This window comes from Cryphonectria parasitica (genome assembly GCF_011745365.1).
Source record: "Cryphonectria parasitica EP155 unplaced genomic scaffold M406scaffold_4, whole genome shotgun sequence".
In the NCBI taxonomy this organism is placed as follows: domain Eukaryota; kingdom Fungi; phylum Ascomycota; class Sordariomycetes; order Diaporthales; family Cryphonectriaceae; genus Cryphonectria; species Cryphonectria parasitica.
In genome coordinates, this window is record NW_024468912.1 from 157,658 (window position 1) to 183,984 (window position 26,327).

General features: G+C 49.5%; 9 protein-coding genes across 9 annotated transcripts; 3 read left to right on the forward strand and 6 right to left on the reverse strand.

The window, feature by feature from the left end:
* Window positions 1-199: 199 nt before the first annotated feature.
* M406DRAFT_329209 (uncharacterized protein) lies at window positions 200-649 on the reverse strand (the record flags this gene model as incomplete). Its single annotated transcript, XM_040920407.1, has 1 exon — window positions 200-649. The coding sequence occupies one exon, from the start codon at window positions 647-649 to the stop codon at window positions 200-202; it is 450 nt and encodes a 149-aa protein (XP_040776248.1).
* Window positions 650-1,874: 1,225 nt separating this feature from the next.
* On the reverse strand, window positions 1,875-3,250 carry M406DRAFT_338781 (FAD/NAD(P)-binding domain-containing protein; the record flags this gene model as incomplete). Its single annotated transcript, XM_040921383.1, has 4 exons — window positions 1,875-2,029; window positions 2,079-2,244; window positions 2,343-2,930; window positions 2,987-3,250. The coding sequence occupies 4 exons, from the start codon at window positions 3,248-3,250 to the stop codon at window positions 1,875-1,877; spliced, it is 1,173 nt and encodes a 390-aa protein (XP_040776249.1).
* Window positions 3,251-5,148: 1,898 nt separating this feature from the next.
* M406DRAFT_60076 (uncharacterized protein) lies at window positions 5,149-6,430 on the reverse strand (the record flags this gene model as incomplete). Its single annotated transcript, XM_040924668.1, has 4 exons — window positions 5,149-5,418; window positions 5,472-6,172; window positions 6,225-6,365; window positions 6,409-6,430. The coding sequence occupies 4 exons, from the start codon at window positions 6,428-6,430 to the stop codon at window positions 5,149-5,151; spliced, it is 1,134 nt and encodes a 377-aa protein (XP_040776250.1).
* A 3,071-nt stretch (window positions 6,431-9,501) lies between these two features.
* On the forward strand, window positions 9,502-11,325 carry M406DRAFT_257654 (cytochrome P450; the record flags this gene model as incomplete). The annotated part of the gene is made up of 3 exons (XM_040917184.1): window positions 9,502-9,904; window positions 9,963-9,997; window positions 10,078-11,325. The coding sequence occupies 3 exons, from the start codon at window positions 9,502-9,504 to the stop codon at window positions 11,323-11,325; spliced, it is 1,686 nt and encodes a 561-aa protein (XP_040776251.1).
* Window positions 11,326-14,084: 2,759 nt separating this feature from the next.
* M406DRAFT_257947 (uncharacterized protein) lies at window positions 14,085-15,353 on the forward strand (the record flags this gene model as incomplete). Its single annotated transcript, XM_040917202.1, has 2 exons — window positions 14,085-14,611; window positions 14,672-15,353. 2 exons carry the CDS (start codon window positions 14,085-14,087, stop codon window positions 15,351-15,353), a joined length of 1,209 nt encoding a protein of 402 aa, XP_040776252.1.
* Window positions 15,354-16,133: 780 nt separating this feature from the next.
* On the reverse strand, window positions 16,134-17,258 carry M406DRAFT_338784 (NAD(P)-binding protein; the record flags this gene model as incomplete). The annotated part of the gene is made up of 3 exons (XM_040921384.1): window positions 16,134-16,360; window positions 16,462-17,106; window positions 17,156-17,258. The coding sequence occupies 3 exons, from the start codon at window positions 17,256-17,258 to the stop codon at window positions 16,134-16,136; spliced, it is 975 nt and encodes a 324-aa protein (XP_040776253.1).
* A 1,414-nt stretch (window positions 17,259-18,672) lies between these two features.
* M406DRAFT_37968 (uncharacterized protein) lies at window positions 18,673-19,089 on the reverse strand (the record flags this gene model as incomplete). Its single annotated transcript, XM_040924041.1, has 1 exon — window positions 18,673-19,089. The coding sequence occupies one exon, from the start codon at window positions 19,087-19,089 to the stop codon at window positions 18,673-18,675; it is 417 nt and encodes a 138-aa protein (XP_040776254.1).
* A 508-nt stretch (window positions 19,090-19,597) lies between these two features.
* On the forward strand, window positions 19,598-20,848 carry M406DRAFT_338785 (uncharacterized protein; the record flags this gene model as incomplete). Its single annotated transcript, XM_040921385.1, has 1 exon — window positions 19,598-20,848. One exon carries the CDS (start codon window positions 19,598-19,600, stop codon window positions 20,846-20,848), a length of 1,251 nt encoding a protein of 416 aa, XP_040776255.1.
* Window positions 20,849-21,433: 585 nt separating this feature from the next.
* M406DRAFT_38584 (uncharacterized protein) lies at window positions 21,434-24,099 on the reverse strand (the record flags this gene model as incomplete). Its single annotated transcript, XM_040924064.1, has 5 exons — window positions 21,434-22,415; window positions 22,523-22,940; window positions 23,008-23,485; window positions 23,549-23,703; window positions 23,775-24,099. The coding sequence occupies 5 exons, from the start codon at window positions 24,097-24,099 to the stop codon at window positions 21,434-21,436; spliced, it is 2,358 nt and encodes a 785-aa protein (XP_040776256.1).
* Between the last annotated feature and the right edge of the window lie 2,228 nt (window positions 24,100-26,327).

Consider the following 26,327-nt stretch of genomic DNA (forward strand, 5'->3'; position numbering starts at 1 on the left):
ACTGGGTCTATTTTCCTACGATTTCCAATATATTGTTGCTCCTCAAGACCTGGCTGTGGTCTTTCTATGCTCAAGTGATTCGTAAATGAACTGAGCACGTTTTTGTTGAGTTTGCAATGTCAGACATGATTCGGAAACTAGGAACTAGCTTGTGACATCCCTTATCGTCTCCCCGCGACCCCACACCCACTTCTGATTATCACTCTGGTTTGACATGCTGCGCGAGGCTCGCGGCGATGTCTCGCGTGGTAGCACTGTCTATAAACTCCATAACCTCCTTGATCTGCGTTCCATCGTCCGTCATCTTGAGAACTATCATGTACTCGTTGGCGTAGGGGCCAAAGTCTGTCTCGCCGGTAGACGTGAGATGCAGCAGGACTTTGCGCGACACCTCATCGACAAGCATGTCCTCTCCTTTAGCGAGGCTGATCTTAACGTTCCGCAGCATCTTGAATCCAGGCACAGTGAACTCTTGGTATTCCTCGTTGCTTCGAGGTGGGCTGGCCCATGGCGGAGGGACGCTGGACGGATGAATGACTTGTTTGCAGTCTGCTGTGCGGCAGGCTATGACTCCTTCGGCAGTGTTGGTATTGAAGCCTGCTATGTAGCTATTGGCTGTTTGGACCAGGGTGTCACGAATCGAAGGCATCTTAAAGGAGATACGGTAGGACTGATGTGTGTCAAAGGCAGAAGAAAACAAACTTGTCCGATCGGTGCAGAAGACTGGGCAGAAATGGGGGGAAGCTCTCACTTAAGTAAATTTGTGAGCATGAGCGTGCGCAAGCCTGCATGCGGTTGGATGATGCACAGCGCGATAAACTCGGCTGATCCACGTTAATGAGAAAAGAGAAGGTGGAAGAAAGGATGCATGTACTTCTTTGTACTTCCTGCTGACGGAAGTACATAACATTCACTTACTAATTATAACAAGAGTTGGGAGCTAAGGATAACGGTTGGAACAGCCTGGAATAGCTACACAGAAAATAGTAAGTACATAGGTACTTAAGTAGCAACGAGGCTGGCCCCTGCACGATCGCACTCACCGTTTTCTGCATAATATATGCGATAGCTAAAAGGAGTAACCACTCACAGCTGACTGGAAATAGCTGTGGCCTATATAGCTACATAGAACGATCGGACTCACACCCCCCCCCCCTCCCGCCCTTCTACTCTGGATATGATCAAGCTCTAGTGTAGACTAGAGAGGCCGAACTGGATACAAAGTATGAGACTATCAATCTATCTCTAGAATAAGTCTGTTATCCACTTAAGCATACCCAGAGTCCAAGGCAAGGCAAGTAGTAGCCTCTGAAAATGGGCTTGTAGTGACTATATCTAGGTTTGTATGAGTGGGCTTTTTAGTGACTATACCCAGATCTGCGTGATTGAATGGTACTTCTGATGAAGCTATTCCTAAGTGGAGCTGAGTTGTCTCTCACTGAAGTAGGAATTCGCTGTGGAGTTGCTTATATATTAGGGAACAAGCGAAAGAACTCGTACCGTATGTGAGGGCAAAAAGGCCCATGTTTCTATTCGCTGAGGAGAAAAGAGAAAGGGAGGGAAGAGCCACGAGGGCAGCTGACCGAGGCTATCAACAGGTCTGGCTGTTGGCTGGCTGGCGGGCCTTGCACGGCCCTGAACCAGTGACTCGCCGGCTCTCGCACACTATCACGTCTGTTCGGGATGCTTCATCAGCGAAAATACAAGACAGGAGAATACTTACTCATTTACATGTACTAACCCTGACGCCCATACCACTTGATCATATATGAAAATTGCCAATGAACATTTCTTGTTCAAAGCGAGTGGCTAGTGTCTGTAGTGGAGGTGATATTTTCTTTTTCGACATCTGGCACACTTATTGGTAACTCTATTCAAACCTCTCGAAGTGCCTTCATTTTTTGCAGTGCTTCCTCTTTGTATGCAGCCAAGTCTATGCCGGCAATTAATCCCCATCTAGGAGCCAAGAGGTCTCTTATCTTGTCTGGATCCAAGCCAGCGTCTTGTCCACAGAGAATCAGCCCCGTTCCTCGGCCAGAGTCAATGACCCTTTGGCATCTGTTCCTCAGAAATAGCACCATAGGCCTGGAAAGCGCGGGAAATCTCAGAGGAGACCTTGGTCTCCCCGAGTAGTGTGACAAGAATGATAGCATCCTCAAAAGCCTGGCCAGTTCCGGCACCTTGCCACGGGTTAGTGGCATGGGCGCGTCGCCAACAATACATACTCGACCATTTGAAAAGGTCCTGGTATATTTGTGTTCCCACTAGGAGTATGCTTGAGGCTCAGGTTGATCCATGATAAGCTGGCACGCCGTCAGTTCAAGCTCAAAGCAATTAGGGACAGAGAATCTTCTATCGATTATTCCTTTGCCAACAGGTCCATCCATCCAGTCGAGCAAAGTCTCTTCCATAAATTCTCGTGTCAAAGGCCGCCTACGGTCTTTTGGTGGGTCCTTCTCGATAGTCGATATCACACATTGAACTTTCGTCCTGTTCTCAAGAACATCATGCATAACAAAGGCCCTATTTCCCACCCATCCGTATTGTCGATCTTGCTCAAAGTATTGGGCACCAAGGGTGTCTCTCGCCTTATTGATGGGAACCACGTTCCTGCAGTCCCAGCAGCCAGCAGGAAACGGCCCATCATCATCAGCACTTTCTTGCAAAACGTAACGTCTCACAGCGCCGAAAATTCCATCCGCACCAATCACCGCGTGGAAAGTCTCATTCTGTCCATCACAGAAAGTGACCTGAACATCACCAGCAGCAGTACCAGTGATTTCAGATAGTGCCTTCCTTGTGTGAAGCCGCTTAGCGGGGAGGGGCGTAAGGAGTTCGCGAAGAAGCGAAGCCCGATGCACTACTCTGGTGCTGCCCTCTGGGTCATCGCCAAGGTCCACAATCACAGCTTCTGCGTGCGTGCCTGACCCCTGATTCATTATTCAGAGTCGTGACGTGTCAATTCGGGCTTTAGACCTTCCCTCACAATGCAGGTTCGCGTCGATGCTTGAAGTACCGCACCCGGCCTCTGAAGCATTGCACTAGCCTCTGACACCCCGACCACTTTCTGTAGAGCCCTTTGCGCATCACCAGAGAGTCCGATAGCTGCACCGCGTTCAGAGAACTCGGGTGCCGACTCATAGACATGAACTTCGAGGTGGGCATATCTAAGGAGAGCATTCGCGATGGAGGCACCCGCCAAGCCCCCACCAATGACCGCAATCTTGATAGTTGAAGACGATTCTGCCATGCTGCGTCAATCAATGTGGAAATAATGAAGAGTGGCGGGGGAGCTTGGTGTTTCGGGGAGACCTGGAGGAGGATTGTGACGCACTTATTTATAATTGAGTGGTGCTAGAGTGGCTGTGTGGCTAGCCAGGAATGGGGAAATCGGAATATGGCATAGCTAGTGACGATCCTACTGCATATTGCATAAGTAACAAAACGTGCTATCTCGGGTATGATGCATGGGGAGGCACATATTCAGTATGAGAAGACATAAATGGTTAGATAGCAATCCAGGTGGAGTTAAGACTGCCCCCTTGAATTCGCATTCTCTCTTCCTTTCGCCGCTTTGGATTAGATTGTGATGAACGTTGCATACTTATGCTGCACTAACCTACTAACTCGTCACTGAGTTCCGATGAAAGCTTAGCCCCCGCTTGGAATATGTTCTCAGGCGAGGAAGTACAACGTGTTACCTTATTTAGTTCCATAGGTTTATTCAACATGGTAGAAATGGTAAAGTGACTTACAGCTGGTACGAGGCTCCTTCACCTTCACCAAGATACCAATTCCGCTTACAAAAATGGAGTTTACAGCGCAATCCCCGATAGATCCACACATAGAGACACTACAATACTTACAATGACAGATACTGCATTCTGCCTATAAATATTCCGTGCTGAGTTAAGATGACTATCGAGGCTGTCGTGGTTTCAACACTTATAATGCTCATTACTTTAGGCGTAGCAAGGATCAGGACATCCGTAAAGAAGTCTGAAATGGCTAATCCGTAATCGTAACTATCAGAAACAAGGCAGTACGTCTCCAACACCACAGCCGACTGCCACATGGCTGAGACATGCCTTCTGGAAGAGAGTAGAAAGCAGAAGCCAATCATCATTGCACAATTATGATGATGCTTGCAACGAATAGACCATAGGATCCCGACCGCTTGGTCGTGGTGAAGATGCGCAAGTAGTAAGATAGAATGCGAGCTTTGCTACAGCCTAGCCCAAAAGGCAGCATCAATAAGATAGCGACTTGCGTCTGCTCATACGTGATAGATCTGGCACAATATGGACATTGTAATCAAATACTTTCGCGGCCATGACTATCTGTGGCGTAACTAACAGTAGAGATTCTCCCTCATAATCCGCTGGAACAGCCAGAGGATAGGCGAAAGCATGTTGTAAAACAGCGTGAATCACAAGGAACTCTATTACCACGGCCTACATCTGATAGATAGGTCAGCGGTCACATATGCTGGCTCCTCATAGCAATCCTGTCGGGAAGTCAAGATTATCGTAGAACGAGGCGAGAACCTTTTTCGACGTCTAATTGTGGAAGAAAAACAGTCTCTTTGCACCTTCCGAGCTGGAGATCGAGTATATTTTTCACAAATATAATTTCAATTTGGGAAAAATTGATTTTCCATTTCCAAAGGATTATGAGGCAATATTTAGTAACATACATCAAAACCGAGGGCTGTCCCTATGCTTCTACGCGAGCATTGCAATTAAGCTGGAATCAAACGTTGCACCCGCTCCAGTTGGTGCTCATCCAAATCTAAAGCAGAGTAGAATCCTGCTCGTTGACTTGCCAATTCCAGAGCAGAGTGCCAGTTGAATCTATGAGCCAACAGCATATTGGGACCAAATAACTTGAACCAACAGCCTGTTGGGGGCCATATGTAACTGTGAGCCAACAACATAGTGGGGGCCAAATATCCCTTGATTATTGTTTGTGTCTCTTCGTTTATTAATCCTAAAGTTGACTCTATTGAAAGATCTCCCAGAGTCTTAGTGTCATGCGACTCCCAGAGGTTGGATGCTTCCATAGTCCATGTACCTCGTTACAGGCTAGCTAATTAGCGGCACCTGGTTGAAGACCTGAATTCTAACACCAAGTACGAAATGACAAGTCCTAGTCATCTACTGATCCGGAGAATGCATCCGCAATCTCGGTCAAGTTTTTTCCATGTGCAAGAAGCAGACCTAGCAAAATTCTTGACTTTTGCGGGTTCAGGTATCCACTAGCAATGTGGCTTGCTGTCGTGCTGCTAATGTCACTCAGAGGGACCTCTCCACTGGCGGTCCGGAAGCTTTGGACCACTGGAATCTCGAATCTGTTTAAAACATCCTCGATGGCATAATTGAAGCTGGTGCTCACACCACCGGCTCCCGCTCCAGCAATCTAGAAGAAGGTCAGCGTGTATTCAAGGTTAAGAAGATCAGTTTGTTGCTCACTACAATGCCTTTAGCGCCGGCCTCAATAGCGTTGTAGAGAGTATCATTGTGCATGTCCTCGTAGAAAAAGAGGATGTCGACTCTTGGAATCGAAGTAACATTGCTGATATCGTATGCCGCCTTGCCTGTCGGCTTCATTGGCGGATAGTAGAAGTAAGGTTTATCCGAGATCAGTTCGCCCAGATAACCCATCTCGACGGATTTGAAGGTATCGAGAGTGTTGGCGTTCATTTTGGTCATATAGTAGGCCGATGCTATTCTGTCATTCATTACTAGCATGGTGCCTCTGTCCTTAGCACTTGGGTCAGCTGCCACTGTGACAGATTCCAACAGGTTGAAAGGGCCATCAGCGGAGACAGCGGTAGCGGGTCGCATAGCACCGACCATGATGACCGGCTTGCCGCAGTTCACAGTGGCGTCCACGAAGAATGCACTCTCCTCCATTGTGTCAGTGCCATGGGTGATAACAGCGCCACTCATGGTCGGGTCTTCGCAAACGTATTTGTGGATCATTTTCGAAAGACTGAGAAGGATGGTCGAAGTTATATCCTCGCTGCCGACATTCGCGACCTGCACGCCCGCCACATTGGCGACATCGAGTACTGCAGGAACAGCGTCGATTAAGTTCAACACGGTCACACTACCCTCCGAGTAGCCAGTTGTGGCTGTGGTATCACCACTAGAACCCGCAATTGTTCCACCTGCATGTATGTTAGATTATTCCTCGGATATACTTGTAGATGTATCTCTCACCCGTGGCAAAGATGGTCACATTGGGGAGGCTCATATTCATCTGAGTGAAGTTGAGGCCATTTTGATTGGTGAAGACGAAGGTCTCATTTGTGCTGCTACTCGTCACCCGAGGATGCAGCACGGGCGAGGTGTATGCAATTCCTGCAAAAGCCGACAAAGCAAAGAGAATCGTAGCCATGATAACTAGCAATTATAGTATTAAGCATAGAAACAATCGATGAAAATCACCTATAGGGAGTCAGTGAGAACAAACAAGAGGGAGAATTCTAAATGAACAGTGATTCGATTCTCCGTCTTTGCTGCATTATATATGTCTGCCATGCTGAGCACTCGGTGGGTGTTCCGTTTGTCTATGCTTCGCTTAAGCTCTGGTCTACCCTAGACAATTTTGGCCCCATGGCGGTAAATCGGGGGGCCGCCGGTACGGTGTTTCCTTATCTCTACCGCAGCGCCCGCTAATGCTCTAACGCATTGGGTGAGAGACTGGCGACGTTTTTTGAGTATCCTAAAATTCGCGCATAACTAGGCTATACTATGACTTTATCTCTCTAACCATGCCGATATCGGGGTTCTTTATCTCGTTCCGGCGCCATTGCCCGAGCCGGGGCGGCAGCTATGCCGGCCCTGCCGAGCATTGCGCGGGAGAGTTGTTTGTATTATTCTAGCCCTGCTGTTCTGGGTGATCTACTTCCCGACACGCACGTGAAATAAGTAGCAAATATGTCTCTTGGTGCTATAATATCGGGTTGATCACCTGGAACAGACTCTATACTTAAGCAGCGTGCTCGAGTGTCAGGACAATAATGTCAGTCTTTCCAACACAGTCGAGTCAATCAACAGTATTCTGTGCTTCATTATATCCAAACGAGCTCAAGCAGCTGGCTAGAGATGTCCTTAAGGCGGGGTAGTTCATAAGGTGGTGCTTTGATTTAGCTTAGGAGAGAAAAAACAGGAGAATTATTTAGCTTCAACAGAACGCTAAATGTACTACCCTAATAAGCACTTATGATAGATAATATTACTAAGCAGTTCATTATGTTTGATAAAATACTGTCTTCAATTGTAGCTATAAAGCAGAAGCTCAAGTTTCGGACTTATTGTATACTATAAACCCTAGATTCTACCGATGTGATATTGTGATTCTCTGAGCTGAAAGAACATTATTGAATGCTGATACAGGGTCCCCCATCATACCGCATATGGCTTCAAACTCTACTCCTTCAACAGCATCCGCTTGAGGTAGTTCTGGTACCAGAATTGCTGCGAAAGCGGTCAGTCCTCCAAGGATCGCCTCTCAGTCAAAACCATTATCAGTCTTATCTGATATAACACCGATATCGAGGTGCAGGTGGTTTCCGTAAGGGTCATCGCTAGTGCCAGCAACAGGAGCATTGCACATGTGTGCGCTATAGTGACAGACCACGGACTTCCGCGGGTGTCCTCGCAGCGTTCGTTGGGGTATGGGTTTATTCCTCAACTAGCCCGTCACGCTTCCAGAAGATGATATCATCATCACGGCCAACTTTGCGCCGGAGGCGCCTGGTCGGGATAAGGCCCGAGCCACGACCGGAACCTGTCTCGTCGGCATCAGCCCTGTACATCTCGTTGCTACTTTCAAGCCGCCACTGTCGCCATTGTCCGCGTTTCCGATGTCGATCGTGCCGACATTGGCCACTCAAGCAACAATAGTGGACGTCGCCGCAACCGTCGTGGGTGTGCAGTCGGACACCGTGATACAAGTCTCTTGGCTTCCAAAGATGCCGCCAACCATCTTGCAGGCAATGCAACTGGAGATCCAGGTCGATATGTCGGTTTTAGCACCTGCTTGAGCGCTGGTACCGGGCACGCTGGAGTATGCACAGCAATCGCAGCAGCCTTCATCCGCATCCGTACCGGGGGATAAGCCTGCCACTATATACTTAATAGATGACGGTGAAGTAATCATACTTGTTGCCTCTGCGGTGATGTGTAAGGTCGATGGCACAGACATTTTGGCTGGTGGGGCTGTTATTGCACCTGAACACTCACTAATACCAGCGCTGCGCTTCATATTGTTGCAGGATGGTGCCACAAAATCTTTGAACCGGGTAGCTTAGTTACTAGTGAAGCACTGGTTTGAGATCCAGGCAATTCGAGTACCAAGCCAGTGCTGTGAAGGGTACTGGTGGAAGAAAGATAAGGATTTTCTTTTTTCCCCGGGACACCCAAAGGGTGAACCTTGGGCGTGCGTGTTGCCACTACACGGTAAACCCAGGCATATGAAGGCAGTGTTGCTCAACTGATCGACTTGATCACTAGAGTCTTTAGGGCAGTTACTTTTCTTTGGGCATTCTTTTTGTTCATTTGTTTGAATAAGTACTTTCACTCTCTCCTTCTCTCTTCTGCTCTCTCCCTCATTCTCATTTTTTTCATTGTTTTCCAACAGGCTTGGCTTTGTTTTTGAATCAACATATACTCATAAATTGTCCAATAAATAATGCAGTTATGAACTCGCTGTGATAACTTACACGCTATGTCATTCATTTAGCATTTTTGCTCTCTTCCTCCCCACTATAAGGGAGATTTCTTTCTTTCTCTTCCTTCTTTGAAGATACAAAAGTCCCTTGACTCAGCTCCACTCGAATGGACATGCACTATCCTGCAAGGGCTAAGGTAGCAAAATGGAGCTTTGTTTGATCCTTTTGTCAGCTTTGCTAGTTTAAAATTATCACATACTCCTTCCATTAGGAAGTTGTGGGGCCGCACACAGGCCAACGAACGCACCTCGTTGGTGCATCCACTCGCTTAGATGAACATTGCTAGTTTTGCTCCATACAACAATCATCAATTGAAGTCCGTTGCCTGACCGTTTTGTCCCCATTTGTCTGACTCGTTTCTCTGAGGGTAGCGATCCTACCTTCAAAGCATAGTTAGTAGTACTGACTACAGACATGGGAGCCCTGCTGAGGTATCTGCCCCTGGTGCATGCCTGGCTGGACGAAAATATACCATAGTATGCACCCTAGTACATGGCAGAGTTGCTGGCCCCCTTGTTGCAGTAGCACAGATCCTTTCAGGGCGTGCCGGGGTAGTCCTCCGTACCAGTAGAACCCTCTACCTTTGGACAGGGTTTCCCAAAGTCTGTTGCAGCTCTAGAGTTGCGTTCCCTTTCCTTCATCCTCTCTCCAACATGTTCTCCCGACACCACCAACCTCTGCAGTCATCGCAAGCTGCATCAACTCAGTACTACTCTGGTAGCTCTCTCACGCCAGCGTTTACCTCGTTGTAATACACTCGCATGGCTATTCTCTCAGCAATCTTGAGTGGCGTCCTGTTGCTCATACTCGGCACAGTCCTGCATTCAGGATTTTGTCTATTTCAAAACTACTGGGCAGCCCGCAAAATCGGCGTCCCGGTCCGCATCATCCTTATCGACCACGTCAATCCGTTATGGCTGGTCTGCGACCGCGCTGTCTTGTCAGTAGTCCGGCGCCTCCCTTTCGGACTCGGCAACAACAGCTTCACTCGATACAACTATCGCGGCTGGGAAGTTCCTGATAGGTATTATACGCATCGTGAGCTTGGTGATGCGTATATCCTGGTGTCCCCAAAGAATGTATGGCTATACGTGGCCGATCCCGATACTGTTCAAGATATCTGGCGGAGAGACAAGGACTTCCCTCGTGACACCTCTGTAACAGGTCAGTATTCATATGCTCCAAAACGTCCTGAAGCATTATAGAGCTAACGAAACAAAAGAAATGCTTGATATTTTCGGCCCTAGTATATCAACAGTAAGAATCTTCTTGGAATCTTGTCTACCTGTTTTACGATACTCTACAAGTGCTTAGCAGAGCTAACGATAGATTCGTAGGCACAAGGAGATCAGTGGCTGAAACACCGCAGGATCACCGCTTCCTCGTTCAACGACCAAAATAATAGCATCGTATGGTCTGAAGCTGTGAGGGTAGCACATGATATGCTCCATTACTGGACCGCAAAGGATTCTATCGAAACAGCTGCCGATGACCTCCGCACATTGTCACTCCATATCATGTCACGAGCTGGTTTCGGCCAGTCTTTCAAGTTTCAAGGCCATGACGAGAAACAAAACGCTGCCTTGAACGAGGCTTCCATGGATTTCAAGGAATCTCTGAAGATGATCCTTGAAAACTGCGTCCTCATTTTCGCTTTGGGTAGAAAGACGCTTGCTAAACCCTGGCTGCCACGGAAGCTACGCTTGCTTAACGAAGCATGCAATTCCTTCCAAAAGCACATGACGCAAGTTTACGAGGAGGAGAAACGCGCTTTCATCGAGCACAGATCCGCCGACCGCAATTTACTCACTCAGCTCGTCCGCGCATCGCAGGACGAAGCGATCAAATCCTCCCTTGGTGGCCTTACCGAAAGCGAGATCTACGGCGATATGTTCAGTTTCAACTTTGCGGGCCACGATACTACTGCTCACACTTTCACCTTCGCCATCTATTTTCTAGCCGCAAATCCGGCTGTGCAAGATTGGATATCTGAAGAAATTCAATATGTTCTTGATGGTCGTCAGCCGGAAGATTCATCCTACTCGGACTTTCCTCGTTTGAAGCGTTGTCTGGCGGTTATGTACGAAACGCTCCGCTTGTATACGCCAGTGCCTACAGGCAAAATCGTGAACGGACAAGCGCCCCAGTCTCTTACAATTGGCAACAAGGAGTATCTTCTACCGGCGAAGACGATGGTTGTGCCGAGTTACGCGTCTTTGCAAACCGATCCGAAGTACTGGGGCCAGGATTCGCTGCAGTGGCGGCCTTCGCGGTTCGTCAAGTCGTCCGAGTCATCTGAGCTGGACGACGAACAGTTCATCACCCCTGGGCGCGGTACGTTTCTCGCGTGGTCTGGAGGCCCACGTGACTGCGTAGGGAGAAAGTTTTCCCATGTTGAATTTGTGTCTGTCATGGCTTCGTTATTTCGGGATTGGCGGGTGTATCCGGTGATGAAGGATGGCGAAGAGACTCCGGAGCAGGCGCATACAAGGATTCTGCGACAGATTGAAGTGGACTCGGCACCCGTCCTCCTTTTGCAGATGCTGCATCCTGAACGCTCACCACTGGTCTGGAAACGGCGATAGTGGGGTTGAACGAAATGAGAGTCCACGCTCATGTGCAATGGAGGCTTAGGTTTACACTATTGCTTTCATACAATGTCAGTGTTGCAGTCAGGAGTGAGTGGTAAATGAGAATTTGGCCTGTTGAATGTAGCTAGATGATGCAAGTACAAAGCTCCACAGCAGGCAGGTTGGGAACTTCAACATCGTAGACATTGTGAGGTCATTACCGAAGCGCATACAATCTTTACTCGGGCAACCTGATCAATAAACAATCGATAACGTAGCAAAGGATAAGGTGTCTATACTTTATTATAGTAGATACCTAAGCGCATTGCAAGTCTAAAACGGTATTCGATCTAATGCAACATTGAGGATATCCGCATCTTCAAATACCCCTTGATAGATCGTAGGAGATACTTGAAGGATATACGAATCAACCCGTGAACGAAGCATGTGTAATTAGGCACCCACTCTACGGAGGGAAGACACATGGTCAACTGACTCATCTGAAAAGGAGAAACTTTTTTTTTAAATTTTTCAATCCCATTTGCAGTTGCCACTGCAATGCTTGCTCTTGTTCTTTTGCTCTGTTTCCGCTGAAGGTGGGGCAATACCGGAAAATGAAGAACGAAACAACAACATTTGCGAAGTCAGAATGGCCCGCGTTGCACGTCCAAATAACGTAGGGGCCTAGTGAGTCGCGACCTTGGTCGGCACAGAAACGGCGTTGTGTACATGCGCAATGTAATTTTTGAAGAATACCTGGATATTTGGACGAAATTAATCGTGCTCCGAAGGTGTGACCTTCTTTCCTTTCTGAAATCCTTGCAACACTGTCTTTGGCGTGAGGTAGACCAATTGTGTATTCATCTTGCGAAACTTTGCGCCACATGTTCAGTATAGGCTTCACAACCTTAAGTCTCCCGCCCCCCCGCGCCGGGGGGGCGGCTACCATCATAGTCATTAATGTAGACAGTCAACAGAGCTGAAGTCGAAGCCGTAAACAAGTTCTGAATTCGCAGATCTTCTAGAACTGGAGTTACTGAAGGAAACATCACAGAGCCCCGCTAAGGACAAGAATTGCCCTAGATACGTTCTGATTGTAGGTTGAGAAATAGCAATTAACATCGCCTTTACCAGAATCAAATCTTTGTATAATGACTATCAGTCGAACCAGTGCAGTATTCTATGTACATGGTGCCAGAGCAGAGCATTCGTCAGGCTGTGAAATTATTCCCACAGTCTCTGGGCTATCCCTAATCTACTCAGGTAAGACCCCCTCTTTGTCTCAGAGCCAGATTATTCGAAATGCTGCCTTGGCCCTATGTTGACTAATAAGCTACTTGTTCGGCCATATAAGAACCGAAACGAGATGCAATGAACTTTTTTCGTCTCCCGATGAGGTTAATCAATACTTTAGTACTTACTCTTTTGAGTTGAAAAGTGCGTATTCGGGCAAGTCATGTTTGTAGTAATACTGTGACTTCGGGCTTCGAGCGTTGCAGTTTGAGCGTCAACTGCAGGCTGCCATACACATCAGAAACATGTACCATGGCACTCATGGCATATTTTCTTCGTTTCAATCGGCCCACATGCAGGGCGCAGAGGCCTGGCTAGCGTCTGTCTTCGGCGACATGCAGTCATGGGTGGCGGCTTCGCTACCATCTGCGCTTATCATGGTCGCTTCCTTTAAGCCCACCACCCGCACCCTGAGGATCTCCGTCTGTCTCTGAGGGCACATCCACCACCCCCCCCCCCCTTTCAAACCCCTTTGGCTTATAAACCTAAATTCAAGTGCGCCAAGGGGAAGATTCAAGGAGAGAAAACTATGATCACGCTTAGATACTACTGATCACTCAGTAGCTGTGTCTCAAAGGGGATCGTAAGCGAAGAATCAACAGGACCCGGCCTCTCGCCACCCGGGCAGTATATACTAGCCAAGTTGAATTATGATTTCTTCTCCAATGTTTACGTAATTTTTTTTTTTTTTTCAACAAAGAAGAAGAGAACCCTATCACAGACAGGTCTCGTTCACATCCTAGTATGCATTCGCGGAGTTGACATATTCTTTTATATCAAGGTCTGATTTCAGCCTGGATCCTTTGTGGTACGTCATGTACTTTCGAGACGGGGGAAGTGATGAAATCGTATACCGAGGGGTTTTTATAAGCTCTAGTGATTCAGAATTCAGAAAAAGGTTTATTTAAAGTTTTTCCTTAATGCTGTTGTTGTTATCATATACCCTTCACGTACTCCAGGGACTTCGAATTATTACTGCAGTGATTGTTCCAGTCTCTCCTTTGTCAGCTCCCCGCCCGGCCCCGACTTCCCCGTCTCATAATAAACTCGACCTACCCCTCAGTGTCCACGTGGACCGCACTATCCTGGCTGTAGCGATAGACAGGTAAGTCTCGACTCTACATCTAAGGAGAAACGTATGAGCTGAGCACGTGGAAGTGGCTGAATGAGTGTTGAGATTGAATCTATCTAATACAAAAGGAAGATCTTCTAAGTAACTAAACCAGGCTCTGAGATGGTTTATGAGGAGACCAAAACAGAGGGTTAGGGTTAAATATGCCCCATTTTTCACAACATCCTACGGTTCTATGGCAAGTCTTTGCTTTTGTCACATTGCAAATTTATCCAGGCAGAGTCTGTCACAGTGACATCAAAATCATCCTTTGTCCAAATCTTTGTACATCACAATTCATTTCCACATCACCCCCCGCCCCCATAGCTCCCTCACAAAAGAGAAAAAGGGTCACAATTTTCGATAGACGATGGATCAACTCAGTGGGCAAGTTCGTGGAGTGACTTCCCATCACAAACCAGAAGGCGATACGGTAAAGGAGTCATCCACCTCTCTCACGATAACGTGCCACTGTGGAGCGCATCGACAAAGTCTTCAATTACGTCTGATAGAGTCAGAAGGCGGTATGAAGCCAGTCATCGAGTTTTGCGACTGTGAATCCTGCCGCCACATCTCAGGCACTCTGGTTGTCTCGTATCTCACCGTCCTCCGACCACGCATCACTGATGGGCTCCGATGTTTTGACTGTGTTTGTGCCAATGGACCCGAGGCGTCTCGGCGATGGTTCTGTGCGATTTGTGGCTGTCACCTCTTCAAGCAGACATATAAGACCTTTGGTACTTCCGAGAGCACAACCGACCGCATTCACCAAGCATTCGAGGGGAATGAGTGTCAATGGTCGGTCGCTACAGGAAGCATCATTGACTCACCACCAGAATCTCAGGTTATTTCGGCGACGCCGACCAGATCTTACGCCAATGATGGCGGGCTCCTCAAGTATTTATTCCCTGGGCCGTTCGGGAACGCAATCTCAGCAACTACTCCTATACAACCGAGTGACTTGCAAGGTCATTGTGCTTGTGGTCAACTGCAGCTCAGAGTCTGCCAGGCAAGTCAATCTGACCTTGAAGGAGATCGAGCCCCGTGGTCGCCATATGCAGACCTGCTTGAGCCCTTTGCAAGAACTCCGAATTCCGTTCTGGCGAATCCAGACAACGAAAAGTGGTGGATACGGACAGCATCTGGTCGATTTAGATACCTTGCTGGCACCTGCGCATGTCGGTCATGCAGACTAATAACTGGCTTCGAGATCCAGACCTGGGCCTTCATCCCGCGCAAGAACATCTTCATTTGTCTAAATCTGCCAACAGGTCAAGAGTGGCATGAACTTGACGCCAACCAACTCGGCGGTGGAATAGGCTCAGGTGTCAGTCTTGTTTCTCAATACGAGTCTTCGCGTGATGTCTTCCGTCATTTCTGCTCTCGTTGCGGAGCTACAGCATTCTGGAGAAACCTGGAGCGTCCCGATCTCATCGATGTAAGCGCTGGTTTGTTCGATCCCAAAGGCGGCGGGGCACTAGCCGAAACACATTTGGAATGGTGGAGAAAAAGAGTGAGCTTTATTGAGGACAGCAAGAACGGCCGAGATGGTTGGATAGCCCGTTGGGCGCAAACTATTACTACCAATCTTCAGGAAGGCCTTGGAAAGGAACACGAGTCTCTAATGTCTTTGGAGTAAGCGCGAACATTGAATAAAACAATCTTCGTTTACAGCAACCCTGAAATTAGGACGCAAAGTCGTTGAAAAGTTCACGATTGATAGCGCACTAAAGGGGGAATAGCTGATGGAATAATCGTGTGATGGGAGGGAAAACTCAGTTCGTTGAGCATACAAGTGGAAAGATTTAGGTTGGGGACTGTTGGACAAATGATGATTTATTTAGCGACAGCGAAAGAATACGACGTCGGAATAGGATTTGTAACCGCCGCTGTGTATGGATCTGACAACTCGTCGAAGCCGGCGTGGCGAAGGGGGGGGGGGGGGAATCCAATGGGTATCCTGGCGGAACAACATCAATGTAGGAGAAGACTCTCTTACTAACGAACCCCACCTCATTATGTGCAGACTGACAAACTTGAACAGGGTGGACGACTCTAATCGATTGGAACGGTGCGGCTGATGATGACACGGTTCGCAACGTGTCGATTTCCACGACGGCGAAGTGGAAGGAGCTGGGTGAAAAACGCGGGCTATATCTTGACTACTTCGACACGAAGGACGCATCAAGAGACCAAGACCCTCTGGCCACGTATGGTGCCGAAAACATTGCAAAGCTTAAGAATATTGCGGACAAATACGACTCTGACCAAGTCTTCCAAAAGCTTCAGAATGATGGATTCTTGTTTCGAAAACTTTAGCTAGAACGAAAACGCCGAGTCCGGACAGGTTATAGAACTAAAGTCCTCCCAGCAATGTCACAACCGGCATTGCAGTAGATTTGAGGCCCTCGAGAGTATCTTATTCAATCAAGGAACCCAGCGCTGTGTCTTGCGACGTGATGCCTACCCATTTCGCGGTTCTCGTCCACAAAGCCTCTTGCGTCGCCTCGTCCCGGCTGTCGTCCGAGCCCTGGTCCGGTTTGAGAAGCGTGAAATAGCCACGGTGGCCAGGGTGAGCCTTGTTGGTGGCTAGGCGGGCAACGTCGACTGCGGCTGCATTGGCGGTGCGTGCGGTAGGATCCACAGCTTCGCAGACGCGTTAGAGTTTTCTAAGGTGAATGTCCCCGGTTGGTCTCCACGGGGACGACGAGAAAGAAGGAGGGTCTTCTTGGACGAGAATAACGTACTCATATTCAGCAAGGGCCGCAAGGGCCGTACTACAAAATTAGACAGGATGACCAGCTTGAGAGGGGTGTTCACCCGCAACGCACGCGAATCTGATAGATTTCCGGGGTTCATGACGACAGCGGTGATGTTCTTCAGCTTGTCATCGCGCTGAAGGCGGCGGTTCAGCGCATGTGTCCACATGACCAGAGCGAGCTTGGCGTTCGCATAGCGATGAAAACCATGGCCGAGTGCATCAGCCGATGAGTCGTCAGCGCCGGGCTTGACGAGAAGGTCGAGTTGGGCTGCCTCGGCGGACATCGACGGCGGTATTTGCTCCAGCTGGTTCTTGCCCGACTCGTGACCATCACTTGTGAACAAGATGATCCGGCCCCCGGCTTGGGCGCGAAAGCTGCCGAGCAGGCGGAGGACAAGTGCCACGTGCGAGAGGTACGAGACCTGTACTGTCATCTCATAGCCATCGCTGGTCAGCTGCATCGGGCCAACAAGGTTCCAATGATAGGCGGCGCATATGATGCTGGCGAGCCGGGGAATGGAATTTTCGGCGACCTCAGTTGCAATGCGGTGGCTAAAGTTATGCACTGTGGAAAGGGAACTAAGGTCGAGCTCTCTGACAAAAACTTGGGCTTCAGGAGAGTTGGCAATGGCTTTGCGTAACGTGGCGGTGTTTGCATCGCCGTCCCCGGCGTTGCGAACCGTGGAGCACGAGCGTCAAGTCAGGCAAATGCTTGAGCAGATAATCGACGAGAGGGAAAGGTAGCGAGCTGTTGGCTCCTGTGATAAGAATGGTGGCTGCCATGTCAATACTGGGGTTGGATTTTCAGAGTAATTACTGTAGCCAAACCGCTTTGGCGTGCCGGGCAGAATGGATACTGAATATTTGACGGTGACACCTGCAGTGTGACCTGATGTGGGGTGCAACTCAGGAAGAATCAAGCGGGAAATGGATGTAGATGGGGCAAGCAAGGGGAACGTATGACGAGATACTAGTTGGGAACAGCAGTTCCTTCGTTCACAGAGCTAGAGGCGTTTTTATGAAATATGGATGCTACAAGTAATGAGCGGCCGTCTTAGGCACCAACCGGTATATCCAGATTTCCCCTAGCGCTTTTTTGATCACTCTAGTGCTGTAGTTGGTGTACTTCTGGCTTGATGTGCCTCTACGCTACTGCAGTACGTGGGACATAACATACCATATTGCTTGCATTTGCAGACCTGTGCCGCAGAGATGCAGAATCAATGGGCCGTTTAACGATGTAGCGGCCGCCCCCTATATGCGACCCACTATCGCTGAATCGTTCTAACGGGCTTGAAAGGCTATGATTAAGCTCTGGAAGTACGAGGGTCTGCCACCTGAGATCACTAAATGAGCGGATACTTGAGGTAGCAGCAGACAATATTGCTTACGAAACATTAAGCTCGGCGGAGAGAAGTGGAAGGCTATGCTCGATAGGTTCGTTGCAACTGAACAACAAGTAAGCAATTACACCATTCACACCCTCTCACCTCACTTATGTGCCTGTTTCCCCTGACAATTACATTACACTACTTGAGGAAGTCTTTATGGAGTCAAACAGCGCCAGAAACGCTGAAATTTCGACGTGGACTTGTGGGCACGTTCTTGCTCGGTTTAAGATAAGTGCAGGTCACCGTCTTGGGTTTCCCCAGCCTGACCTGCCTCTCAGCAAGCCCCTCCATCGCCGAATGCTGCTCGCTGAATGACCTGGCCATAGTAGGATCAATTTAATGGCTAAGGCTATACAGAACAAGCAGACCGAGTTCGCAAATACGGTCGCCGCAAACACTGAGCTCGTGAAAAGAGAGCAACCGCGTGCACAGATCGTAGCTGACCAGGCTCAGTTTGAGTCGATGTTGAGACAGCACTGAAGCGAGTCTTCAAGCCTCCCAGAGTAGGAGAAGAAACGATACATCCATTTGAAGAAGGCTAGTGACCACAAGAACAAGGTACTGTCTGAATACGACAGCACCGCGGTCAGCATCACCAGTGTCTGCCAAGCGACGCACAAGCAGGAGACGCCAATGGTCAGGCCAACCTCGGAAAAATCAAACTTCAACGACGAAGAGCTCCAGTCCGCGGCGTTGGCCATGGGCGGGCCAGAGTAGGGGTAGCGTCAATACAGTGACGATGATCCGAGTTGAGGCCAGCCACCCGATCCGCTTTCACCAAGCTACAGAGAAACACCTTATCATATTCAACATCGACTGGGGCATGATGTGCTCCAGCCTTTGGAGATAAAAAGACCAAATACAGTAACTAAGCTGATTAGATACCCAAAAACTGTAGAAGAGTCTTCAGTGACGTTCATGTAAGCGAGCGTCGTGAACAGACTGGTTAGGCCAATGCCCCAAAGCGGCACACCCTTGGTGTTGGTGCACTGAAAGATACGAGGGGCCTGTCCATCGCGTGCCAGGCCGTAAAGTGTCCGCGAGCCGACGTATATGTCGCTGTCTGCTGCGCTGATCACGAAGACTAGCAGACAAGCGTTTACTACGTCTGGAAAGACCGAAATGTGTGCCAGCTGCACGGCAATGACGAAGGGGCTAGCAGCTGCCGAGGTGCTAGATTTGGTCGCGCCGATCAGCTCTGTGTTGGTATAAGGCACACTCATACCAAGAACCCATTTTGTGGTTGATCGTACCAAGACCAATTTGTTGTTGCTGCCGCACCTTGAATGTCTCTTCGGGCTTGCGTGTTGCGTCGACGTGGGGCCATGGAGTTTGAACTCCGTGAACATGCTAAAACACGATAAGGTGGGCTTTATCTAGACTCACGCCCAAATTTATACAATCATTTGGATGGATTTGATAAATGGAGGTTCAACTCCGAGCTCTAATCAGCGTCTCGCTTGATAAAGCTGTATTTTACAAAATGTTTCAAGGTTTAGCGAGTATATGCATGAAGTCAATGAGAGTTTATCATGATCAGATAATGTAATTCTGGAGACTAAGCACCTGAGCGAGAAGCATCTGTGTTGCTGTGGTTCAAAATCTATATATTGGTCAGACTTGTCGAGGCTTGGTGCAACTTTTCAGCAATAGACATCCACCAGAGTCGAAATTCAATTGCTCGTCAATAACCTTGCAATGGCTACAGCGCAGATCCTGGATACCGGCAGGATGGCCGTAGACCCTATTGATAGTGCTTCAAGTTCGACGACCAATGTGTCACTTCTTACTGCGAAATTCTTCTACTATCGCCGGCTTGTACCATTGGTTTCCCAACCCGATGTCGTATACCTCAATTCGTCATTCGCACCACCCTCCAACCTGATCGTCCATGAGGCACTGGCAAAGTACTCTCACGAGTCACTCCACGACCCTCACCCAAAGCCGGGGTGGCAGGCTGCGGCCGAAGACGCCCGTGTGCTGCTGGCAAAGTACATCAATGCAACCCCTTCATCCATTGCCTTCACCAGGGACACCACGGAAGCCCTGGGAAACTTCATCCGCTCCGTATCTTTTCAGCCTGGAGACAACGTCGTCATCCTCGATACCGAGCATCCCAACCACGCTTATGGATGGATGGCCCTACGAGGAGCTGGGCTGGAAGTACGGCAGGTCCTGACTGCGGATGAGGCGCTGCGAACGGGCCGAGTCACCGCTGCAACTGCCGAGACCTTCGCGCCCTTTGTGGACAAACGAACGCGAGCCATAGGACTGAGCTCCATTATGTTCCACAGCGGACAGAAAAACGACGTTGCGAGCATTTGTGCGGCTTTCAGGCCACGCGGCATCCACGTTTTGGCCGATCTTACCCAACAGGTCGGCTTCGCCGCGGTGGATGTCCAGGCTTTGGGGGTATCGGCGGCCGCCTTCAGCTTGCACAAGGGCCTCCACTGTCCGACTGGCATTGCCTGCATGTATGTGGATGCAGACGTCTTGAAGGCGCTTGACCCTGTTCCTCCGGTTGTTGGCTACGGCGCCGTCAGCAATGCACGCAGCGACTTGCTGGTCCCGAACGACCCTATTGTCTTCCATCCGAGCGCAAAGAGATTCGAGCACCTTAACCTTTGCCTCATCGGTACCTCCGCGGCTAAAGCTTACTTGAGTTTCTATCTGGACTATCTTGACCCCTCAGACGTTGAAGAATATTTGTACAGCCTCGGAGACAAACTACGTATCGAATGCAAGAAGCTGGGTATCAGGATTGTTGGCCCCTCGGATCGAGAGGGACATGCACCGCATTTGTATGTCCTGGACTTGTTAGATGGCGCATGGGCGCTTCACCTAAATGGTTGCGGAATCCATGTAACCGCATATCGATTGGGCGTCCGAGTGTCGTTGGGGTTTTACAATAATGTTATTGATATTGAGCGACTAGCTGGTGCGTTGAAAATGGGGTTGGACAAAGGCATACCCATGTCATAGCCAGCATGGCTATTTCGGAGCAACTTAGTGAAAGGCTATTTTCCGATAACACGCGCGCGCACATACCATCACAAATGTATATATATGTGTGTGTGTGTGTGCGCGCGCGCCTCGGCATCCTTAGTGGGTACTGATCATGCGCTCGCTTGCCGGGTGCTTTGTCCAATACCCCTTCTCCGTATGCAGGTATAGACAACTTTCTCCGATGAAGAAGAGCGCAAACTCCCGTACTCGCTGCCATTGTCGTAGGTCCTGGAAGTGACGTCTATCTTTCGCTTGCGTCTCACTTATAAGCCTGCTAGAATCAGTCAGCATGTAGTATGAATGCACTTTCCCGCTCCCCTGTACTTTCCGGCGGGGCTGTGACTGAGCTTATCTATGTTCTTGGGCTGTGCTGAGCAAAGTGCCCAAGGATCAATATGTGTGAACAACTTGGGATGACTTCGCAATGTGGTAATTAGACACAAAGCTATGTACATGACTAGTTGCATGCCGGTCATTCGAGCGGTGTATTGCGTAGAGTACTATACAAACTGGAATATATGAAACTCATAAAACTGCACGTAGCTCTGAGCTCTATCAATTCTATACATCAAATCGATCCGCGTTCATCACTTTGCTCCAAGCAGCCACAAAGTGTTGGACAAACATCTCTCCCGAGTCAGCCATTGCATAAACTTCTGACAGAGCACGAAGCTCGTCATGAGAGCTGAAGATAAGATCATTCCGAGTGGCAGTCCATTTCTGCGCTCCAGTTGATCGATCGGTTCCTTGAAAGACCTCGTCTCCATCGATACCAGACCATTTCGTCCTGATATCGAGGAGATTCACGAAGAAATCTGTTGTCAAATGTCCCGGGGTATCCGTGAGGACGCCATGGCTCGACCCGTCATAGTTCGTGTTCAGGACACGCAAGCCCCCAATGAGGACTGTCAATTCTGGAGGCGTCAAGCCGATGAGGTTCGCTCTGTCCACCAAGACTGCTTCAGTCCTAGCGCGAGCTGTCCCCTGGCCGTAGTTGCGGAACCCGTCTACCTGTGGCTCCAAATATCCAAATGCGTCGATATCTGTTTGGTCCTGAGTGGCATCCACTCGACCCGGGAGGAACGGTACCGTGACATTGGCAAAGCCGGCGTCGTGAGCGGCCTGCTCGACAGCTGCGCTCCCACCCAGAACAATCAAGTCTGCCAAAGAGACCTGTTTCGAACTGGTGCTGTAAGAGCTCTGGATCGCCTCAAGTGTGCTCAGAACCTTGGACAGGTTTGTGCCAGAGCCGGTATTGACGGCCCAGCTTACTTGAGGCTCCAAGCGGATACGTGCACCGTTGGCACCGCCGCGCTTGTCTGTGTGGCGAAATGTGGACGCTGATGCCCAGGACACAGAAATCAACTCCGACCGGCTCAAGCCGGAGTCCAAGATTTGCTGTTTCAGAGACGAGATATCGGAATCGCTGAGTGTTGTACCGTTCGATTCGGGCAAAGGGTCTTGCCAGATAAGTTTTTCAGCCGGAACCTCGGGGCCCAAGTAGCGAGATCGCGGGCCCATGTCGCGGTGAGTCAGTTTGAACCTATCAGAAACGTCAGTTACATGCCACATAATGCTATGCCGGTTGTGATTTATGATCTGATGGGGCCCCAGAATGAATCCTCCGAGCCGGGAACGATGGGCACTTACCAAGCTCTGGAGAAGTCCTCCGTGAGTTGCGTGAAATTGTTCATGTACATCAAAGAGATGTTATAGTAAATCGGATCTTCCCTTAAAGCGAGATCGGAAGTCAACATCCTTGGAAGGTTGAACGTAGTGTTAGAGAAGGGGCTTGGGTAATCCTTCGTGCCGTTCAGCGCGATCCACTGCCATGCACCACCAGGGCCCGTCTGGAGAGTCCATGTGTTTTGCAGCAGACTGTGCAGGTAGTCATTGCTCCATTTTGTTGGCGTCTTGGTCCACACAACTTCTAGGCCAGAAGTTATAGCGTCAGGGCCGACACCAGATTTGTAACTGTTGGCCCAACCAAGCAGCTGGTCTTCGATACCAGCAGCATCCGGTGCTGGACCGACGTAATCAGTGCTACTCGCGGCCCCGTGTGTCTTGCCTGTGTAGACTGTTAGTGTACTGTGTGGCTTACTTCATCCTCAAACATGCGTCCCTAGACAACGTACCAAATGCGTGCCCGCCGGCGATCAAGGCAACTGTCTCTTGATCATCCATTCCCATGCGGCCAAACGTGGTGCGAATATCCACGGCCGATGCCTTGGGATCTGGAATACCATGAGGTCCAACAGGGTCCACGTAGATTAACCCCATGTTCGTGTTGGCCAGCGGCACCTCAAGCTCGTCTGCTCGAGCGTAGATGTCGGTGCTGCCATTGTACCGTTGGTCATCCCCCTCGGGAAACCAAGCTGTTTCGGAGCCCCAATAGATGGCCTCATCCGCTTGCCAAGTATCAACGCGGCCTCCAGCGTACCCAAATGTCGGAAACTCGAAGGACTCCAGGGCTACGTTTCCGGCGAGTACGATCAGGTCACCCCACGAGATCTTCCTGCCGTATTTTTGTTTGATGGGCCACACTAGGCGTCGCGCCTTGTCCAAGTTTGCATTGTCAGGCCACGACTCGAGAGGCGCATAGCGTTGTTGGCCCTAAAGGAAACCGAGTCAGCACAAAGCAGCCCCTAGGCGTACGATTGAAGAGAATCTACATACCATTCCTGCGCCGCCTCGACCATCGAAAGCACGATAGGTCCCAGCGCTATGCCAGGCCATGCGTATGAACAATCCGCCATAGGAACCAAAATCAGCGGGCCACCAGTCTTGCGATTCTGTTAACAACGCCCGCAGGTCAGACTTGACTGCATCAACTATTGAGGAGTACTATCGTCAGCGACCCAGGATTTCCGTTGTTATATTATAGTAAGCAGAGGAGACTTACAGTCTAGTGAGCTGAACGCTGATGCATAATCAAAGCCACCGCCATAGGGGTTAGACTCGGCAGTATCCTGGCGGAGAACATGGAGATTGAGCTTGCACGGCCACCAGTCCCAAGTCCTTGTTCCACCGCCTGCAACGTCACTTTTGACCGGACATGTACCAAAGGGAGTGCTTGTAGAATTGTCGGCACGACGGCTCAATCCGTGGTGACTCCTCGGCACAGCTGAGTTTGCTTGCTGCTGCCCGGCAAAGGGACAAGATGCTGCATCGACAGCAGTCGACGCAGCAAGAGCCTGGAGCCAATACCATCCGGAGAGTGACCGCATCTTGGAAATAACAAGTTTGTCCTGTAAGATGAATTTAGATGACTGGAAAAGATGTAAGTAGTGGGAGAACGGCTGCTGATATATCTGACGCCTGCTGTGTGTCCTTGTTCGTCGTGCATGTGTTATATGTACTATAGTAGAAGAAGACCTGCCAAGAGCTGCATAATCCCTTCATAAATTAACTTTTTTGGGGGGGGGGGATTAAAGTCAAATTGGATCGAGTGGGTCTTGACCCTCGATCGGCGAAGTAGATGGTGAGTTTGACATCTTGTTCTTCGTAAACCCTAGGCAACGGTAATCTACAAGGATAGTCGAAAGAGCATCGAAAGCTTTAAGCTCGTCAAACATACGACCCTTATAAACTGGTTACACCCCCGTTGATAAGACCTACCTTTATAATATGATCTCATTGATGACAATACTTCTGTCTGACATGTTGGCATCCGTGCATGGTGGGCTACTTGAATGTTCTGCTTCGGTCCACAATCACGGATTGTCATCCGGACCTGGCTCTGCCAGCAATCTAGACACGACAGATCAGCAAAGTGATCTTTACTTCACACCGTCGGCTATTTCCGCCGGGCTCTGGGCTCAATGTCGGAGCACTGGTTCGAGCCCTATCACACCAGGGACCTATGTTCGGTACTTGTTGTACAATAGTACTCCGTACAACGTCACCCACGCTGGGCGGAGCCCCACTTGCCGGAACCACGGTAGCCGGCGGAACCCCCACCTGGCAGACCCGGTGGGTAGGAACGGATGAACCACACCGATTGGTCCTTAAGCACGGCCATAGTACAAGTCATAATTTATAACAACAAGCCGGCATGGCAGCACGGTAGTTACTTGCGTAAAAATAGTAATTAGCAAGTATATTCAGGGGAAACCGAGTGGAACGATTGTATGCCAAGACGCTACAAAGTTTATTAATGCGCGCGCGCCTCTGGGCATCACATTCCCAGCTGCCTAACCAGGCCAATTTGATTGGTGATCACCATTATCACTGAACCAACAGCGAGTGTACAGCCCTGTCTTCATGGTCTCCCATACACCTCAATTCGCCCCGCGATTCTAGCTTGACATTGCCTCGTTGCCAGCTGCCTCTCGACCTCATCGCTTGGCATTAGGGCGGATGATAAAGGTGCGCAAAGGATCCAGTACAGCGGATGGGTTACGGACAGCAGCGCTGTCCGGCTGTCGGCGTGTCTGGTGTTGGCACTGTTGGCACGTCGATGGTGACGAACTACTGCAACTTTCACTCGTGTGAACCAAGCCCGGAAGAGCGGTTGTGCCCCAGCAAAGAAGACCACAGATATGGGCTCTTAACCGCCTGGACGCGTTCAAGGATGACATCAAGACGCGGACTCAAGCAAAGGGAGAAGTGCAAGACGATTATCAGTGCCTTCATCGCGATCGGCCTTCTAATCGTTCCCCATATTCAAAAGGAAACCAGGCCTGCAGATTGACGGCACAGGCTGGGATTAGCTTGGGCACCCAGTCTAGGTCAGCTTCCGAATCTACCACGCATTCAAGTCCAAATGGGTCGTTTGACTGAATATTCGGTCGAGGTCGAACACTACATCCCACTCCACAACCAAACGGTCATCGACGATAGGTAGCTTAGACTATCATTGTTGAGCGCTCCAGGTCCATAGTCAAATGCCAATGAAAACAAATGTCTATTTTTCCGAAAGACTGAAAATTTCGCATAGTGGCTGTGTATATAATGGGGATTAGGATGATGACTGTCGCCCCGCAAGTGTAAGGGAGGGACCGTTGGTGGCGAGACTTCTGAGCAACGATGGGATTATCAATGTTGAAGATGGTATATGCTTAACCTCCATCATGGCTGCATGCATGCATACGCGCACCCTGCGATGTCGCTCATAGATGAGAACATGACCTGTCTCGCAAGAAGCCAAAATTGGAAGCTGTGACGTTTTGCGGCCTCCCGATTAATACCTGGGAAGCATCCACACGAGTATATAGCATGACGCACCGCATTTGTTTTTTCTTGGCTAAACGTAAGATCTGGGCCATTTGGATGGAATTGAAGCCGAGAAAGACAGTACTCCTATTACCAAAGGCCTGTTCTGCACTCGGCATATAGCTAGCGTACGTCAGCCACGGCTCAGAAGGAGACACCGCGGGCTTCCCATGGGTGGTCAGATGGCAAGCCAGTCCCATCCTGAATACTGTTCCAGGGCGTACTTCCCTCAAGAAGCGTT